Source organism: Pelophylax lessonae, assembly GCF_965119305.1.
Source record: "Pelophylax lessonae genome assembly, chromosome: 1".
Classification (NCBI taxonomy): Eukaryota; Metazoa; Chordata; class Amphibia; order Anura; family Ranidae; genus Pelophylax; species Pelophylax lessonae.
The window spans coordinates 17,248,878-17,267,871 of NC_138768.1; the positions used below are offsets into that span (position 1 = coordinate 17,248,878).

At 44.5% G+C, this 18,994-nt stretch overlaps 1 protein-coding gene across 1 annotated transcript; it reads left to right on the forward strand.

The window, feature by feature from the left end:
* Window positions 1-1,550: 1,550 nt before the first annotated feature.
* On the forward strand, window positions 1,551-14,465 carry LOC309544671 (vomeronasal type-2 receptor 26-like). Its single transcript, XM_082243583.1, has 2 exons — window positions 1,551-1,661; window positions 13,535-14,465. The coding sequence occupies exon 2, from the start codon at window positions 13,588-13,590 to the stop codon at window positions 14,437-14,439; it is 852 nt and encodes a 283-aa protein (XP_082099709.1). The 5' UTR covers window positions 1,551-1,661; window positions 13,535-13,587; the 3' UTR covers window positions 14,440-14,465.
* Window positions 14,466-18,994: the final 4,529 nt, after the last annotated feature.

An 18,994-nucleotide genomic window follows, 5' to 3' on the forward strand; every position in this document is an offset into this window, starting at 1 on the left:
GTTTGTTTTAGAGGCATTTTAGTGCTCAAAAGTTCGGGTCTCCATTGACTTCAATGGGGTTCGGGATCGGGACAAAGTTCAGGTTAAGTCCGGTTCACGAACCCGGACTTTTTTTTCAAGTTCGGCCGAACCCGCCGAACCCGAGCATCCAGGTGTTCGCTCAACTCTATATATAACGTCTTTATAAATAAAACCAAGTTTCATAAACAAACAACAATATTGATTTTTGACAAACAGAAGTACAACTTTAAAAATATAACAACCTGTAAACTCTATTGGCTGTAATGTCATTGCACATATTACCTGAATATATTACCAACATTAAATATTAAGAAAAAATATAAGAAAAGCCTTTTTCTTAATTTTTTTCTCTTTCAGCAGCTCAGTAGATTCCTCTTACTTATGCGTATGCGGTGGTGCAATACATGTTAGAAATTTATGGTGTGATTATTACAGGCTCTGGATGGAATTGTGTTGCCGATTTAGCAATGGCCAGCAGAGTAGTGTTCATTTTGATGTCAATTTTCGATTTAGTTTTAGTTGTAGTCTTTTGACTAAAATATAATTTCAGTTTGAGTCGATATTTAGTCTTATTACTAAAATGCCATTTTAGTTTTAGTCGTATTTTAGTCATATGAATTGATTTAGATTTAGTCTTATTTTAGTCGACTAAAATAGTGTTAATTTAGTAGACGAAAATATTTTAGTGACCTGCTGTGATTGGTTACTGTGGTCACATGGTCGCGGCAGCGGGCCGGTACGGTGATCAGTTATCAGCTGTCTCCTGTGAAAGCAGTAAGTGACAGAACATGCCGCTGTGTGGCCCCGCAACCACGCACAGGGGGCATGGTCATGGAGGGCATCATACAACGTGGACCCAGATCGAAAAAAAGGTCCGCCCGGCTGTTATTCCCTCAAAGGCTGGGATGGAACCAGTTAACAATCTTGAATCCTGAAAAATCAAGGTTCATCTAAATTTAAATCTCATTCTTTAAATTGAATTTGGGGGTCCTCACCCCTCTCTGTGTTATAGGAAAACTTAAGGTCCGGCTAGTCCTACTGCCATGAGTAGACCACATATACTATTGTTATGTCTCTGTTACATCGCAGCAGTGCCAATCAGATAAATGTTACTGTTCACTTTAATTTCTGCAAGATATGCTAAATGACGCGACTTATTGGATATATTTCCAGTGTGATATTGTTCTATGTTCGACATTTGTTTACATTGTTTTACTACAGAGAGATAGATAGATAGATAGATAGATAGATAGATAGATAGATAGATAGATAGATAGATAGATAGATAGATAGATAGATAGATAGATAGATAGATAGATAGATAGATAGATAGATAGATAGATAGATAGATAGATAGATAGATAGATAGATAGATAGATAGATAGATAGATAGATAGATAGATAGATAGATAGATAGATAGATAATACCAAACTTTGAAAAATATTGATTTTATTATTATATTTGTACATATTAATGTATTTTATTAAGAAATAATGTTTCCTATTATTTGTTGAGGTTCCTAAGTCTCAGTGCAATGAGAAGTGTCTTCCTGGATATCGTAAAGCCCCTAAAGAAGTAATCCACACATGCTGCTACAATTGTGTTCCATGTGCCAAAGGAGAAATTTCCAACATAACAGGTTAGAGTGTGTTACTTGTCGTATCGGTGTAACTAAACCATAAAAATTATAATCTTGCTGGAATGTATTAGAAATTAAAAATGTAATTTTATTTAATAACAATTCTTTTAATATTAACTGTTTGAAAAGGCACAACGTACATCACAACAGTGTTTATTACAGTTTATATGATAATAATAAAATATAATATATATAATAATAAATAACAATACTAATAATAATAATGCTAAATAATAATAATAATAATAATAATAATAATAAACATAATAATAATAATAATAATAATAATAATAATAATATAAAAAATACATATATATGAAGTAAAAAGAGTAAAATCACTTAAACTTTAAAGAAACTTTAAACTTAAAGAGAAACATAAAGAATATGCAGGGTTAACATATATCAATACAGAAAACAGGACAATGTGTATAAAGGAGAGCAGCACCAGGGACAACACACTAGGCTATACTCTAACTCAGAATCGAGGGGATCCAATCAGTGTATACAACATATATCACCGGTCGAGCCACAATTATTATGTGTGTGAAAGCAAGAGACCAGAAACTAAGCCAGAAGAAATTAAACATAGGTAGTCTCATGTGACACAGCGGCACTATGCAATGGGGATAGTTAGCCAGGCTGTATGGAGATTAGGTGCTACATGTGGCCAAAGGAGAAGGGGGATCCCAAAATCACTTAAACTTACCCTGTTCACATACAGCTTAGTGATTTTTCATAAATGATTACAAAATTTTTTTTTTCTTTTTGTGCAAAAGAATAGGCTGCCGTGCAAATGCACCCCTGACACAAAGAGCCGCATACATGTGAGCCAGGGCTGAATTCCAGAAAAAAAAAAAAAAGATAAATATTTAGCTAAACTCTTGACACCCAATGACACCCAAATCAATTTATTTATAAGGTAAAACGCTTACATCAACTCTGAAGTAACAGGCATAGATATCATCATAACTAGAGTTGAGCGGACACCTGGATGTCCATGTTCGGCGGGTTCGGGGGAACTTTAAAAAAAAGTCCAGGTCCGTGTCCCGGACTTTTTCCGAACTTTACCCGGACACCGAACCCCATTGAAGTCAATGGGGACCCGAACTTTCAGGCACTAAAATGGCTCTAAAACACCAATGGAAAGGGCTAGAGTGCTGCAAATGGCAGCAAAACGTAGTTAAGAGCATGGCGAGTGCTCTGCAAACAAATGTGGATAGGGAAAAAACTTAAAACAACAACAAAAAAAAAACCAGAAAAATAAAAAAAATTTTCTTCACCAGTGAGTGAATGAAGGACGGTACGTTGTCCTTGTAACGGGGATCCAGCAGCGTGGCCACCCAGTAATCAGCACAAGTTAGAATGTGGGCAACTCGGCGGTCGTTGTGGAGACACTGCAGCATGTAATCGCTCATGTGTGCCAGGCTGCCCAGAGGCAACGAAAGGCTGTCCTCTGTGGGAGGTGTATCGTCTGCGTCCTCTGTATCCCCCCAGTCACGCACCAGTGATGGCCATGAGCTGGCCTGGGTGCCACCCTGCTGTGAACATGGTTCCATCTCCTCCTCCATCTCCTCCTCCTCATCCTCCTCCAGAACTGTGCCCCTGCTGGACAATTGTGTCCCTGGCGTTTGTGTGTGCAGGAACCCACCCTCGGAGCCCCTTGCGAATGACTGCCCTGAAAGCCTTGGAAATGTTACCTCTTCATCCTCCTCCTCCTCCTCCTCCTCCTCCTCATCCTGTGCCACATCCTCTTCCATCATCGCCCGAATTGTTTTTTGAAGGAGGCATAGAAGTGGGATAGTTAAGCTGACAATGGCATCATCGGCACTGGCCATGTTGGTGGAGTACTCAAAACAGCGCAACAAGGCACACAGGTCTCGCATCGAGGCCCAGTTATTGGTGGTGAAGTGGTGCTGTTCCGCAGAGCGATTCACGCGTACGTGCTGCAGCTGAAACTCCACTATGGCCTGCTGCTGCTCGCACAGTCTTTCCAGCATGTGCAAGGTGGAGTTCCACCTTGTGGGCACGTCACATATGAGGCGGTGAGCGGGAAGGCCGAAGTTACGCTGCAGCGCTGACAGGCGAGCAGCAGCAGGGTGAGAACGCCGAAAGTGCGCACAGACGGCCCGCACTTTCTGCAGCTCTGACATATCGGGGTAATTTTTAAGGAACCTCTGCACCACCAAATTCAGCACATGCGCCAGGCAAAGGATGTGCGTCAAACCGGCTAGGCCCAGAGCTGCTATGAGATTTCGCCCGTTATCGCACACCACCAGGCCGGGCTTGAGGCACGCTGGCAGCAACCACTCATTTGTCTGCTGTTCCATGCTCCTCCACAACTCCTGCGCGGTGTGTGGTTTTTCCCCCAAACAGGCAAGTTTTAAAACTGCCTGCTGTTGTTTACCCCTGGCCGTACTGAAGTTGGTGGTGAAGGTGTTACTCTGACTGGATGAGGAGGCGGTAAAGGATGAGGAAGCGGAGTAGGAGGAGTTAGGAACAGGAGGCAAACGGAAGCGCTCTGCAATCCTCGGTGGTGGAAGGACATGGGCCAAATTGCTATCCGCCTCAGGCCCATCCGCCACTGCATTTACCCAGTGTGCCGTTAGGGAGATATAACGCCCCTGACCGTGCTTACTGGTCCACGTATCAGTAGTTAGGTGGACCTTGCCACAGATGGCGTTGCGCAGTGCACACCTGATTTTTTTCCCCCACTTGGTTGTGCAGGGAAGGGATGGCTTGCCTGGAAAAGTAGTGGCGGCTGGGCACGACGTACTGTGGGACAGCCACCGACATAAGGCTTTTAAAACTGTGCATCTCCACCAGACGGAATGACAGCATTTCAAAGGCCAAGAATTTTGAAATGCTGGCATTCAGGGCCAGGGATCGCGGGTGGGTAGGGGGGTATTTTCTCTTCCTCTCAAGTGTTTGGGAGATGGAAAGCTGAACGCTTCCACGGGACATTGTGGAGATGGTTGGTGACCCAGGTGGTGGTGTTGCTGACAGATCGTCTGTTTGCAGGTTGGCAGGTGCCAGTATCACTACAGATGTGGATGGAGAGGCCGAGACTGCAGCAGAAGAGGAAGCAGGAGGAGCCAGAGACCTTTCTTGGTTTTGAAGGTGTCTACTCCACTGCAGCTCGTGCTTTGCACTTAGATGCCTGATCATGTAGGTTGTGCTCAGGTTGAGAAGGTTTATGCCTCGCTTCAGGCTCTGATTGCACAGGGTGCAAACCACTCGTGTCCTGTCATCAGCACATTTTCTGAAGAACTTCCACGCTAGAGAACTCCTTTGAGCTGGCTTTGGTGCTCTCGTTCCCTTGCTGCATTGGGCAGTAGCAGGCGTAGTGTCTAGGGCACGGCCGCTCCGCTTCTGCACCCTGCTCCCTCTTCTGCTGTGTTGGTGGCTCTGTGCGACCACCGCCTCTTCCTCCTAACTACTCAGGTCACCTGCATGACCTTCATTTCATGTGGGGTCGAGGACCTCATCGTCCCCCACATCATCTTCCACCCAGTCTTCACCCCTGCCCTCCTTGTCGGTCTCCACAATTCTGAGTGCCGCAGAAGTTGGCACCTGCGTTTCGTCATCATCAGAGACGTGCTGTGATGGTCCTTCCATGTACTCATCTTGAGAAATAAGTGGTTGGGCATCGCTGCACTCAATCTCTTCCACTTCTAGGGCAGGGCTAGGTGGATGGCCCTGGGAAACCCTGCTGACAGAGTCATCAAAAAGAAGAAGAGACTGCTGCATGACTTGGGGCTCAGACTGCTTGCCTGATTTGCAAGGGGGTGAGGTGAAAGACGGTTGGACATTGGCTGCAGGTGCCAACTCTGACCTTTCTGCAGTAGACTGGGTGGGAGAAAATGTGAAGGAACTGGAGGCACTGTCAGCAGCAAACCAATCTACTATTGCCTCTACTTGTTCTGGCCTCATCACTTCTAGAGGCGCATGATGCCCTACCAAATACTGCTGCAGGTTCTGTCGACTACTCACACTTGAGGAAGGTGTTTCACTTGTGCGTGTAGCTGGCACAGATCGACCACGTCCTCTCCTTGCAACAGGAGCTCTACCAGCAGCACCACGACCCAGGCCACGGCCCCTATTTGACGGTCTCCTCATATTTCTGTAATTTATGATCTTGCCCTAGAAAGGTGTTTATTGAATAGCGGAACAAAACAACAACAGTATCGCACGGGTGTATCTCACAGTCAAATATGCAAACTATGCCGCAATTTAATTTTTTATTCCCCAAAAGGGTGTATATTGAATAGCGGAATAGAAAAAATGATAAAAACGGTGTATCTCACACGTACAAACACAGACTAGGCCCCGATTAAAAATTTTTGTACCCTAAAGGGAGGATGAGGAAGAGGAGTAGGAGGAGTTCGGAACAGGAGGCAAACTGAAGCGCCCTGCAATCCTTGGCGGTGGAAGGAGATGCGCCAAACAAATTTAAAAGGTGTATCTCACACGTACCGATACAGACTAGGCCCCGATTACTATTTTTTGTACCCTAAAGGCAGGATGAGGAAGAGGAGTAGGAGGAGTTCGGAACAGGAGGCAAACTGAAGCGCCCTGCAATCCTCGGGGGCTGAAGGAGATGCGCCAAACAAATTTAAAAAGGTGTATCTCACACGTACCGATACAGACTATGCCGTAATTTCATTTTTTACACTCAAACAGGGTGTATATTGAATAGCGGAATAGGAAAAATTTTACAAAACGGTGGTGTATCTCACACGTACAGAACCAGACTAGGCCCAAATTACTATTTTTTGTACCCCCAAAGGCAGGATGAGGAGTAGGAGGAGTTCGGAACAGGCAGCACCCTCAAATCTTTGGTAGTATGAAATGCGCCCCAAAAATTGGAAAGGTGTATCTCACACGTACCGATACAGACTATCCCGCAATTTAATTGTTTTTACCCAAAGGTGTAGATTAAATAGCGGAATAGAAAATATTATAAAAAAAAAAGTGTATGTATCTCACACGTACAGAACCAGACTAGGCCCCGATTACTATTTTTTGTACCCCCAAAGGCAGGATGAGGAGTAGGAGGAGTTCGGAACAGGCAGCACCCTCAAATCCTCGGCAGTATGAGATGCGCCAAAAAAATTGGAAAGGTGTATCTCACACGTACCGATACAGACTATCCCGCAATTTAATTGTTTTTACCCAAAGGTGTAGATTGAATAGCGGAATAGAAAATATGATATCAAAAGGTGTATGTATCTCACATGTAGAGACCCAGACTAGGCCCAAATTACTATTTTTGGTACCCCCCAAAGGCAGGATGAGGAGTAGGAGGAGTTCAGAACAGGCAGCACCCTCAAATCCTCGGCAGTATGAGATGCGCCCCAAAAATTGGAAAGGTGTATCTCACACGTACCGATACAGACTATCCCGCAATTTAGTTGTTTTTACACAAAGGTGTAGATTGAATAGCGGAATAGAAAATATGATATGAAATTGGTGATTTCTCATTAGCACATGTGAACAGCAGTGTCTATCAGTCAGCTCTGCTGCAGGCTATACTGAAATTTAATGTGGATAAGTGCAAGATAATGCACCTGGGGCGTACAAACCCAAGGGCAGAATATAGAATATTTGACACAGTCCTGACCTCAGTATCTGAGGAAAGGGATTTAGGAGTAATTATTTCAGAAGACTTAAAGGTGGGAAGACAATGTAATAGAGCAGCACGAAATGCCAGCAGAATGCTTGGATGTATAGGGAGAGGTATAAGCAGTAGAAAGAGAGAAGTGCTTATGCCGCTGTACAGAACACTGGTGAGACCTCACTTGGAGTATTGTGCGCAGTACTGGAGGCCATATCTCCAGAAGGATATAGATACTCTAGAGAGAGTTCAGAGAAGAGCTACTAAACTAGTACATGGATTGCAGGAAAAAACTTACCAGGAAAGGTTAAAGGACCTTAACATGTATAGCTTGGAAGAAAGAAGAGACAGAGGGGATATGATAGAAACTTTTAAATACATAAAGGGAATCAACTCGGTAAAGGAGGAGAGCATATTTAAAAGAAGAAAAACTACCACAAGAGGACACAGTTTTAAATTAGAGGGGCAAAGGTTTAAAAGTAATATGAGGAAGTATTACTTTACTGAGAGAGTAGTGGATGCATGGAATAACCTTCCTGCAGAAGTGGTAGCTGCAAATACAGTGAAGGAGTTTAAGCATGCATGGGATAGGCATAAGGCTATCCTTCATACAAGATAGGGCCAGGGACTATTCATAGGATTCAGATATATTGGGCAGACTAGATGGGCCAAATGGTTCTTATCTGCCGACACATTCTATGTTTCTATGTTTCTATGAGAAAAAAAATAAAAGAAAATTCCCCTTTTAAGTTTGTCATTTTTAACTAGATTAGTACAGACTATGCCACAATTTAATTTTTTTAACCCAAGGGTGTATATTGAATAGTGGAATAGAAAAAAGTGTATAACTTTTGAAATCACTCAATAATAGCACATGTGAACACAGCAGTGTATTATCACAGTCAGCACAGCAGCACTGAATGAAAAACGCTGCACACAAGTGACTGTCTGATAAAAAAGACTTTTTTCTCCCTCCTCCTCAGCGGGCAAAAATATTGTGTTCACACCCCACACACAGCAAAATCGATGTGGACCACTGACACCTGCCTATCTCAAGACTCTCCCTAAAAGGATCGATAAGATCGGTCACTGCCGGCACTGCAAACCCCCCCCACACAGCAAAATCGATTGTAGAACACTGACCCTAAATAATTCAGCAGCCTCTCTCTAAAATGCCCTAACAACTCGCCCTGCCTAAAGCACTCCGACCTGTCCCTCAATTCTTTTCGGACACAATATGATTTTTGCCTGTCTGTCCCTAATCAGCAGCCAGCACGTATGATGTGTGCTCTGTCCCTGAACTACAGCATAATGACGCAGCGGCGCTCGGTCTCAAACTTAAAGACATGGTCACATGCTTCAGATGGCCAATCACAGCTACTAAGGCATGGCTGGGATGGCTAAAGGCACACCAGTTAAACTCTTGTTCATTGGCTGTTGAAAGCCCGCCATTAAAAGCGTGCCAATACATACAAACCCGGAAATAAAATGACCGAAAAGTCCAATTTTTCGGTACGAACACGAATAATACAGTCCGTGTTCGCTTAACACTAATCATAACCTCTCCAAAGGTGATCACCGAGGCATTCAAAGCGCAATAACACAGGAAATATTTACAAAATAAACTCTTCCCATATCGGATGGATTGTTTTTATCCATGTATACATTTTTAATGAATAATGTTGTGAATGAAATCTGTCTTTTGATTTTAACAAGTTGAGTGTTCAATCTTTTGGGGGTTATGTGTTGGACTTTAACTACTTCCGGACCGGAAGATTTTCCCCCTTAATGAGCAGCCCATATTTTGAAATTTGGCACTTTTTTTTTTTTTTTTTAAAACAATATTTTTCACATTTTGCTATATAACATTCTCAAAAAAAAATATTAAAAATATTTTTTTTTTAACATTTTAGGCCAATTTGTTTTCTGCTACATATTTTGGTAAAAAAAGGGGAGTGATTTTAACTGTGGGGGGGGGGGTGGCTTGTGAAATGATCATAGAGACCTGTGATCCTATATAGAAGGGGCTCTATGATCATTACAGAGAGAAGAACGGTCAGATGTGTTTACAACAGCTGACCGTTCTTCTCTCTCAGCAGGGAGCGATCGTTGGTGTCAGGCGGCTGCATCGGCTTCCCCCCTAGCCTCCCGAGAGCGAGCGTCATACATGTACAGCGATTTGCCTGGGAGGGGCTGCCTGCCACAGTACATCTGCAGCAGGCGGTCGTAAAGTGGTTAACAAGTTGAGTGTTCACTCTTTCGGGAGTTATGTGGGGCACTTTAAACTCCTTCTGCTCTACTTTTTTTTGGGGGGTTTCTAAATTGTTAATATCACATAATTAAATTACATAAAAATGTCCGTTAGACTAACCAAATAGAAATGTGTTCAATAGTTCGAAACATGGGTGAGGATTTACTAAAACTGGTGCACAGAATCTGGTGCAGCTGTACATGATAGCCAATCAGCTTTTAACTTCAGCTTACGTAGTGGGGCCCTTTCACACATACGGACCATTCATTTCATCTGTTCAGTCACGTCAAAATGGATGAAGTATTCATCAGATTTTCATCTATTTTTCATCCGTTTTTCATCCATTTTTCATCAGTTTTTCATCCATTTTTCATCAGTTTTTCATCCATTTTTTCTTCGTTTTTCATCTGTTTTTCATCCATTTTTTTATCAGTTTTTCATCCATTTTTCATCCATTTTTCATCTATTTTACATTCGCTTTTCATCAGTTTTTCATCCAATTTTCATCTATTTTTCATCCGTTTTTCGTCAGTTGTTCATTAATTTTTTCATCTGCTTTTCATCCGCTTTTCATCTGTTTTTCATCTATTTTTTTTATCTGTTTTTCATCCATTTTTTATCCGTTTTTCAATTTTTTCATCCATTTTTTTATCAGTTTTTCATCCATTTTTCATCCGTTTTTCAATTTTTTTATCCGCTTTTCATCCGTTTTTCATCCATTTTTCATCTGCTTTTCATCCATTTTTTATCCATTTTTCATCCATTTTTCATCCATTTTTCATCTGCTTTTCATCAGTTTTTCATCTGTTTTTCATCCATTTTTCATCCGTTTTTCATCCATTTTTCATCCGTTTTTTTTAACGGAAAAAATAGGGCTTTCATCCATTAAAAAAAAAAAACGGATATTGACAGAAGTGGATGAGAACGGATGTAAATGGATGATCATCCACCGTCATCCGTTTTTCCATAGGAATGCATTGATGTCCGTTTTTCATCCGTCAACGGATGGATGAAAAATGGACAAATGGTCCGTATGTGTGAAAGGGGCCTTAGTCAGGTTGAAAAAAGACACAAGTCTATCTGGCTCAATCAATAAAAAACAAGAAAAGGTAAAGAAATCCCAACCATACAATTCCATATACACAATCCTAAACCCGCAGTTGATCCAGAGGAAGGCGAAAAACCCCAGCAAAGCATGATCCAATTTGCTAAAGCAGGGGAAAAAAATTCCTTCCTGATCCCCCGAGAGGCAATCAGATATTCCCTGGATCAACATTACCTATAAATATTAATACTAGGGATTGACCGATTATCGGCAAAGCCGATATATCAGGGGGCCGATATGCACTTTCCCCGATATATCGGAATTGGCCCCTGAGGTTACCGATATTGCCGATATTTTGGGAAAGTGCTTGTACCGGAGCGATACCTGCAGCTAGAGGCATCACCCCGGTACTGGCGTCCATAGCCGATGGTCGGCTGTCTTGTAATGACGACCGATGTGGCTGAGAAGCCGCTCGGCTGTCATTACAAATAGCTGGAGGGGACGCCCCCCCCCCTCCGACTGACTTCCGTGGCTTGCCCGGGTCTCCCGCCCCACCTGGAGACCCAGGCAACCAGCCTGCACAACCGTTGAAGAGAATACCCGATTAAAGCCGCATTCGGCTCTGATCGGGTCTCCATGTAAAAACCTGGAAGTGACATTATGACATCACTTCCGGGTACTCGGCCCCAAATTCAAAAATATTACAGCATTCAAAACAGCCAAACTTGGCGTTTTGAATGCTTTTAAGTGCAGAGGAGGGGTTTGGGGTCTTTTAGACCCCCAAATCCTCCACAACAGTACCTGTCAAAAAAAGAAAAACATTTTAATGTACGAAAATATCGGCCGATACCGATATGCGATGACCAAAATATCAGTATTGGCAATAAAAAAACGATATTGGTCGATCACTAATTATTACCCATTTATATTATGAAAGCTTGTTCAATTCAGCTTTGATAATGAAACCTGGAAGCTGTTTGGTTTCTCAGCAGAGCTGCACCAGATTTTGGACTCTCTGGTTTTAGTAAATTAGCGCTATAGGGTCTATTTAACAATGTTTTTACTCAACAATCACACAACTTTCACCAATTTTCCAATAGAATCTTATGTGAAAATAGGTAAATCATGTATAAATGTTATGTGCATCCTGGGTGAAAACATTGATAAATAAACTTCATAATGTCCTGTATTAAGAGAAACATGAATGCTGCCTCCTTCTCCTAGATGCCCGTCTGTCCCTCATATCAGTATTGTGTAAAGGGATTGTAAAGGCAGAAGGTGCATTCTTTGCATTAAGATTAAAAAAAAAAAAACCTTCTGTGTGCTGCAGCCCCCCTCAGCTCTCCTCAGCCCCACTAATACTTACCTGAGCCCATCTTTATCCAGCGATGTGGCAGGAGTGTCTAAGCTGCCCGGGACTCCCCTTCTCATTGCCTGAGACAGCAGCGCGGTGTGATTGGCTCCTGCTGCTGTCAATTTAAAATCATTCAGCCAATCAGAAGAGAGAAGGGTGGGGCCAGGTCATGGTTCTGTGGACACAGGGAGCTGTGACTCAGCTTGGGTGCCCCCATAGCAAGCTGCTTGCGGTGGGGGGCACTCAACAGGGGGGAGGGGCCAGGAGAGCCGAAGAGGGACCCGACAAGAGGAGGATCCGGGCTGCTCTGTGCAAAACGACTGAACAGAGCAGGTACGTATAACATATTTGTTATTTAAAAAAAAAAAATCAATACTTTACAATCACTTTAACCACTTAAGCCCCGGAAGATTTTACCCCCTTCCTGACCAGGGCCTATTTTGCGAGTCGGCACTGCGTGATATTAACGGACAATTGCGCGGTCGTGCAATGCTGTACCCAAATGAAATTGGCATCTTTTTTTTTTCCCCACAAACAGAGCTTTCTTTTGGTGGTATTTGATCACCTGTGCGATTTTTTGATTACGCGCTTTAAACAAAAAAAGAGCGACAATTTTGCAAAAATAACAATATTTTTCACATTTTTTTTATATAAAATCCCCCCCCCCAAAAAAAAGTAAAAATCTAAATTTTTTAACATTTTTGGCCAATTTGTTTTATGCTACATAAGTTTGGTAAAAAAAAATCGCAATAAGCGTATTTTGATTGGTTTGCGCAAAAGTTATTGCGTTTACTAAGGGAAAGATTTCTGTCATTTTTGGTGTTTTTTTTTTATAACGAGTAATGGCAGCGATCTGCGATTTTTTTGTGGGACTGCGACATTGTGGCGGACAGATCGGACCCTTGACTGACATTTTTGACACTTTTGGGGGTACCAGTGACATTACTACAGTAATCAGTGCTATACATATGCACTGTTACTGTAAAACTGACACTGGCAGGGAAGGGGTTAACTTTATTGGAGAGGCAGGGGTTAAATGTGTCCCTAGGGGCGTGTTTCTTACTGTAAAGGGGCGTGGCTTTTCATGTAACCACAGAGACATACGATCCTACATAGCAGGATCGTATGATCTCTGCAGTTACATCAGGGAGAATGACAGGCGGCTTTGTTTACATTAGCCGCCTGCCTTTCTCCCTCTGTAACAGACGATCGCGAGTGACCGGCGAACATCAGAGCCGCCGGTCACTCGCGCTGGAATGTCCGAGAACGAGCAGTGTCCGAGAACAAGCGGGGGCGGGAGCGCGCCTCATGGGCGAGTGACGTATATATACGTCACTTTGCTCAGGAGGGGCTGACCACTGCCGTATATAGTCGTGCGGTGGTTGGCAAGCGGTTAAGTTATTGATCCAAACAAATCACACCAGAGTGAGTCATTGCCCCCATTCTGCATATTTGTTCCAGTCAGAGATCAATAAGGCACCAAAATGATTGGACCAGCAGTCTACAAGATTTTTTTTTTTTTTTTTTCAAAATTTAAGATTGATAATGATAGCCAAAGTATTTCTCCAATGAGAGACATCATTGTGAATTTTTTTTTTTTTTTTTTCAGACAGTGAAATTTGCCATCGTTGTCCTGATGAAGAGTGGCCGGACAAGAAAAAAATGACATGTATTCCCAAGACACACGAGTTTCTGTCATATGAAAATGATGAGCTGGTTTTAGTTTTATCATCAGTAGCTGTATTCCTTTGTGTCGTAACTTTAGCTGTATTTCAAAGTCTGATTTGTTATTGGGATACACCCATTGTGAAAGCCAATAACCGGACTGTGAGCTTCATCCTCCTGATCTCCATCTTACTGAGCTTCCTCTGTGTCTTCTTGTTCCTCGGACGTCCTGTGGATATAACCTGCATACTGAGACAAAGTTTATTTGGCATCTTCTTCTCCATCTCTGTCTCTTCTGTTCTGGCCAAGACTATCATGGTCTACATTGCCTTTAAAGCCACCAAACCCGGAAGTGTATGGACGAAGTGGGTGGGAGTTAAAGTAGCTAATTGTGTAGCTCTGACCTGTTCCTCTGTCCAAGTTCTGATCTGTGTTAGTTGGCTGTCAGTGTCTCCTCCTTACCAAGAGTATGACATGGACTCCTATCCTGGGAAGATCATCATTCAGTGTAATGAAGGGTCAGTTATCGGGTTCTACTCTATGTTGGGTTATATGGGGTTTCTGGCAGCTGTGAGTTTTGTTCTGGCTTTCATGGTGAGGACATTACCGGACAGTTTTAATGAAGCCAAGTACATCACCTTCAGCATGCTGGTGTTCTGCAGTGTCTGGATTGCCATGATTCCGGCCTATCTGAGCACCAGAGGGAAATACATGGTGGCTGTGGAGATATTCGCCATACTGACCTCCAGTGCTGGAATGTTGAGCTGTATATTTTTTCCAAAATTGTATGTTCTGATGGTTAAACCTTACCTGAACTCCAGAAATTTTGTTCTGCAGACAAACCATTAGTATAATTTAATGTAAACATTATTTAGTGAAATATATAAAAAATAATAATTTGGTAAAATATCTAATTTGTCTTTAATGTTACAGAAATAACCATTTATGGAGAGCTGTGTGTACGACACATAATTAAAATAACAATATTATAATAAAACTATTTTTGCACCAGAAATAGACTGTTATTTCATTTGCACAGTAAAAAATGTAATGCTATTCACCCCAAGCGGTTATTGTTGGTAATAATCTGTCATGCTGCAGTCACATTCATCCTCTTTAGAATCAGGAAAATGCAACAGTCAGTGAAGAGCCATCAAATATCACTTGTGCAGTAGCTGTATATTTTTTAATGGTCGATTTTTAAAGTGTATCTAAGCTCAAAAATATTTAACGAATAGAGTTGAGCGGACACCTGGATGTCCGTGTTCGGCGGGTTCGGCCGAACTTGAAAAAAAAAGTCTGGGTCCGTGTCCCGGACTTTTTCCGAACTTTACCCGGACACCGAACCCCATTGAAGTCAATGGGGACCCAAACTTTCAGGCACTAAAATGGCTCTAAAACACCAATGGAAAGGGCTAGAGTGCTGCAAATGGCAGCAAAACGTAGTTAACAGTTAACAGCAAGTGCTCTGCAAACAAATGTGGATAGGGAAATAACTTAAAATAACATAAAAAACATAAAAATAAAAAATAATATTCTTAAATGATGTAGGAGGAGAACGAGGGCCATATGGAGTAGGAGGAAGGTTGAGGTGGCGGTGGATGTGGCGGTGTAGGTGGAAGCGATGGTGGAGGAGGACGAGGTAGCCAACACTGCTTTTTTCAGTCATTTTAAATGAGGGTACACCCCAAAACAGTGAGAAAGAGCAAAAATAGAACAATGGCTGGGTAAGGTCGGTATCCATCTCTATTCTGCACAAGGTACGGAAAAGTCCTGTGGGATCCATGCCTGGTTCATTTTAATGAACGTGAGCTTGTCCACATTGTCTCTGGACAGGCGGCTGCGCTTGTCTGTGATAACGCCCCCAGCCATGCTAAATACACGTTCAGATAATACACTGGCTGCAGGGCATGCCAGCACCTCCAAGGCGTAAAGGGAAAGCTCAGGCCATGTGCCCAATTTGGAGACCCAGAAGTTGAAGGGGGCAGACCCATCATTCATTTCATGTAGGCGTGTGCACACATACTGCTCCACCATGTTGGTGAAATGCTGCCTCCTGCTAAGACGTTCCATATGAGCTGCTGGTGCTGCTGTTTGTTGTGGCGTGCTGACAAAGCTTTTCCAAATTTCGGCCATGCTAACCCTGCCTTCTGAGGTGCTGGCGGTGCCCTGGTTGCGTTGGCGACCTCTTCCTCCTCCTCCTCTGCCTGGGCCTTGTGCTTCAACTGTGGCCCAGCTGTCAGGTGGGAATGCCAGCAGCATCGGGTCTACCAGCGTGCGCTTGTACTCGCGCATCTTGCAATCGCGCTCCAGTGAGTGAATTAAGGACGGTACGTTGTCCTTGTAACGGGGATCCAGCAGCGTGGCCACCCAGTAATCAGCACAAGTTAGAATGTGGGCAACTCGGCGGTCGTTGTGGAGACACTGCAGCATGTAATCGCTCATGTGTGCCAGGCTGCCCAGAGGCAACGAAAGGCTGTCCTCTGTGGGAGGTGTATCGTCTGTGTCCTCTGTATCCCCCCAGCCACGCACCAGTGATGGCCATGAGCAGGACTGGGTGCCACCCTGCTGTGAACATGGTTCCATCTCCTCCTCCATCTCCTCCTCCTCATCCTCCAAAACTGTGCCCCTGCTGGACAATTGTGTCCCTGGCGTTTGTGGGTGCAGGAACCCACCCTTGGAGCCACTTGCGAATGACTGCCCTGAAAGCCTTGGAAATAATACCTCTTCATCCTCCTCCTCCTCTTCCTCCTCATCCTGTGCCACATGCTCTTCCATCATCGCCCGAATCGTTTTTTGAAGGAGGCATAGAAGTGGGATAGTTAAGCTGACAATGGCATCATCGGCACTGGCCATGTTGGTGGAGTACTCAAAACAGCGCAACAAGGCACACAGGTCTCGCATCGAGGCCCAGTTATTGGTGGTGAAGTGGTGCTGTTCCGCAGAGCGACTCACGCGTGCGTGCTGCAGCTGAAACTCCACTATGGCCTGCTGCTGCTCGCACAGTCTTTCCAGCATGTGCAAGGTGGAGTTCCACCTTGTGGGCACGTCACATATGAGGTGGTGAGCGGGAAGGCCGAAGTTACGCTGCAGCGCTGACAGGCGAGCAGCAGCAGGGTGAGAACACCAAAAGTGCGCACAGACGGCCCGCACTTTCTGCAGCAGCTCTGACATATCGGGGTAATTTTTAAGGAACCTCTGCATCACCAAATTCAGCACATGCGCCAGGCAAGGGATGTGCGTCAAAGCGGCTAGGCCCAGAGCAGCTATGAGATTTCGCCCGTTATCGCACACCACCAGGCCGGGCTTGAGGCTCGCTGGCAGCAACCACTCATTTGTCTGCTGTTCCATGCTCCTCCACAACTCCTGCGCGGTGTGTGGTTTTTTCCCCCAAACAGGCAAGTTTTAAAACTGCCTGCTGTCGTTTACCCCTGGCTGTGCTGAAGTTGGTGGTGAAGGTGTTACGCTGACTGGATGAGGAGGCGGTAGAGGATGAGGAAGCGGAGTAGGAGGAGTTAGAAACAAGAGGCAAACTGAAGCGCCCTGCAATCCTCGGTGGTGGAAGGACATGCGCCAAATTGCTATCCGCCTCAGGCCCATCCGCCACTGCATTTACCCAGTGTGCCGTTAGGGAGATATAACGCCCCTGACCGTGCTTACTGGTCCACGTATCGGTAGTTAGGTGGACCTTGGCACAAATGGCGTTGCGCAGTGCACACCTGATTTTTTCCCCCACTTGGTTGTGCAAGGAAGGGATGGCTTGCCTGGAAAAGTAGTGGCGGCTGGGCACGACGTACTGTGGGACAGCCACCGACATAAGGCTTTTAAAACTGTGCGTCTCCACCAGACGGAATGACAGCATTTCAAAGGCCAAGAATTTTGAAATGCTGGCATTGAGGGCCAGGGATCGCGGGTGGGTAGGGGGGTACTTCCTCTGAAGTGTTTGGGAGATGGAAAGCTGAACGCTTCCACGGGACATTGTGGAGATGGTTGGTGACCCAGGTGGTGGTGTTGCTGACAGATCATCTGTTTGCGGGGTGGCAGGTGCCGGTACCACTACAGAGGTGGATGGAGAGGCCGAGACTGCAGCAGAAGAGGAAGCATGAGGAGCCAGAGACCTTTCTTGGTTTTGAAGGTGTCTACTCCACTGCAGCTCGTGCTTTGCACTTAGATGCCGGATCATGCAGGTTGTGATCAGGTTGAGAAGGTTTATGCCTCGCTTCAGGCTCTGATTGCACAGGGTGCAAACCACTCGTGTCCTGTCATCAGCACATTTTCTGAAGAACTTCCACGCTAGAGAACTCCTTTGAGCTGGCTTTGGTGCGTTTGGTCCCTTGCTGCGTTGGGCAGTAGCAGGCGTAGTGTCTAGGGCACGGCCGCTCCGCTTCTGCACCCTGCTCCCTCTTCTGCTGTGCTGGTGGCTCTGTGCGACCACCGCCTCTTCCTCCAAACTACTCAGGTCACCTGCATGACCTTCATTCCATGTGGGGTCGAGGACCTCATCGTCCCCCACATCATCTTCCACCCAGTCTTCACCCCTGCCCTCCTTGTCGGTCTCCACAATTCTGAGTGCCGCAGCAGTTGGCACCTGCGTTTCGTCATCACCGGAGACGTGCTGCGATGGTCCTTCCATGTACTCATCTTGAGAAATAAGTGGTTGGGCATCGCTGCACTCAATCTCTTCCACTTCTGGGGCAGGGCTAGGTGGATGGCCCTGGAAAACCCTGCTGACAGAGTCATCAAAAAGAAGAAGAGACTGCTGCATGACTTGGGGCTCAGACTGCTTGCCTGATTTGCAAGAGGGTGAGGTGAAAGACGGTTGGACATCGGCTGCAGGTGCCAACTCTGACCTTTCTGCAGTAGACTGGGTGGGAGACAATGTGAAGGAGCTGGAGGCACTGTCAGCAACCCAATCTACTATCGCCTGTACTTCTTCTTGCCTCATCACTTCTAGAGGCGCATGATGCCCTACCAAATACTGCTGCAGGTTCTGTCGCCTACTCACACTTGAGGAAGGTGTTTCACTTGTGCGTTTAGCTTGCACAGATCAACCACGTCCTCTCCTTGCAACAGGAGCTCTACCAGCAGCACCACGACCCAGGCCACGGCCCCAATTTGACGGTCTCCTCATATTTCTGTAATTTATGATCTTGCCCTAGAAAGGTGTTTATTGAATAGCGGAACAAAACAACAACAGTATCGCATGGGTGTATCTCACAGTCAAATATGCAAACTATGCCGCTATTTATTTTTTTTTTTACCCCAAAAGGGTGTTTATTAAATAGCGGAATAGAAAAACAGTATACAAATACAACGGGTGTATCTCACAGTCAAAAATGCAAAGTATGCCGCAAATTTAATTTTTTTCACCCCAAAAGGGTGTATATTGAATAGCGGAATAGAA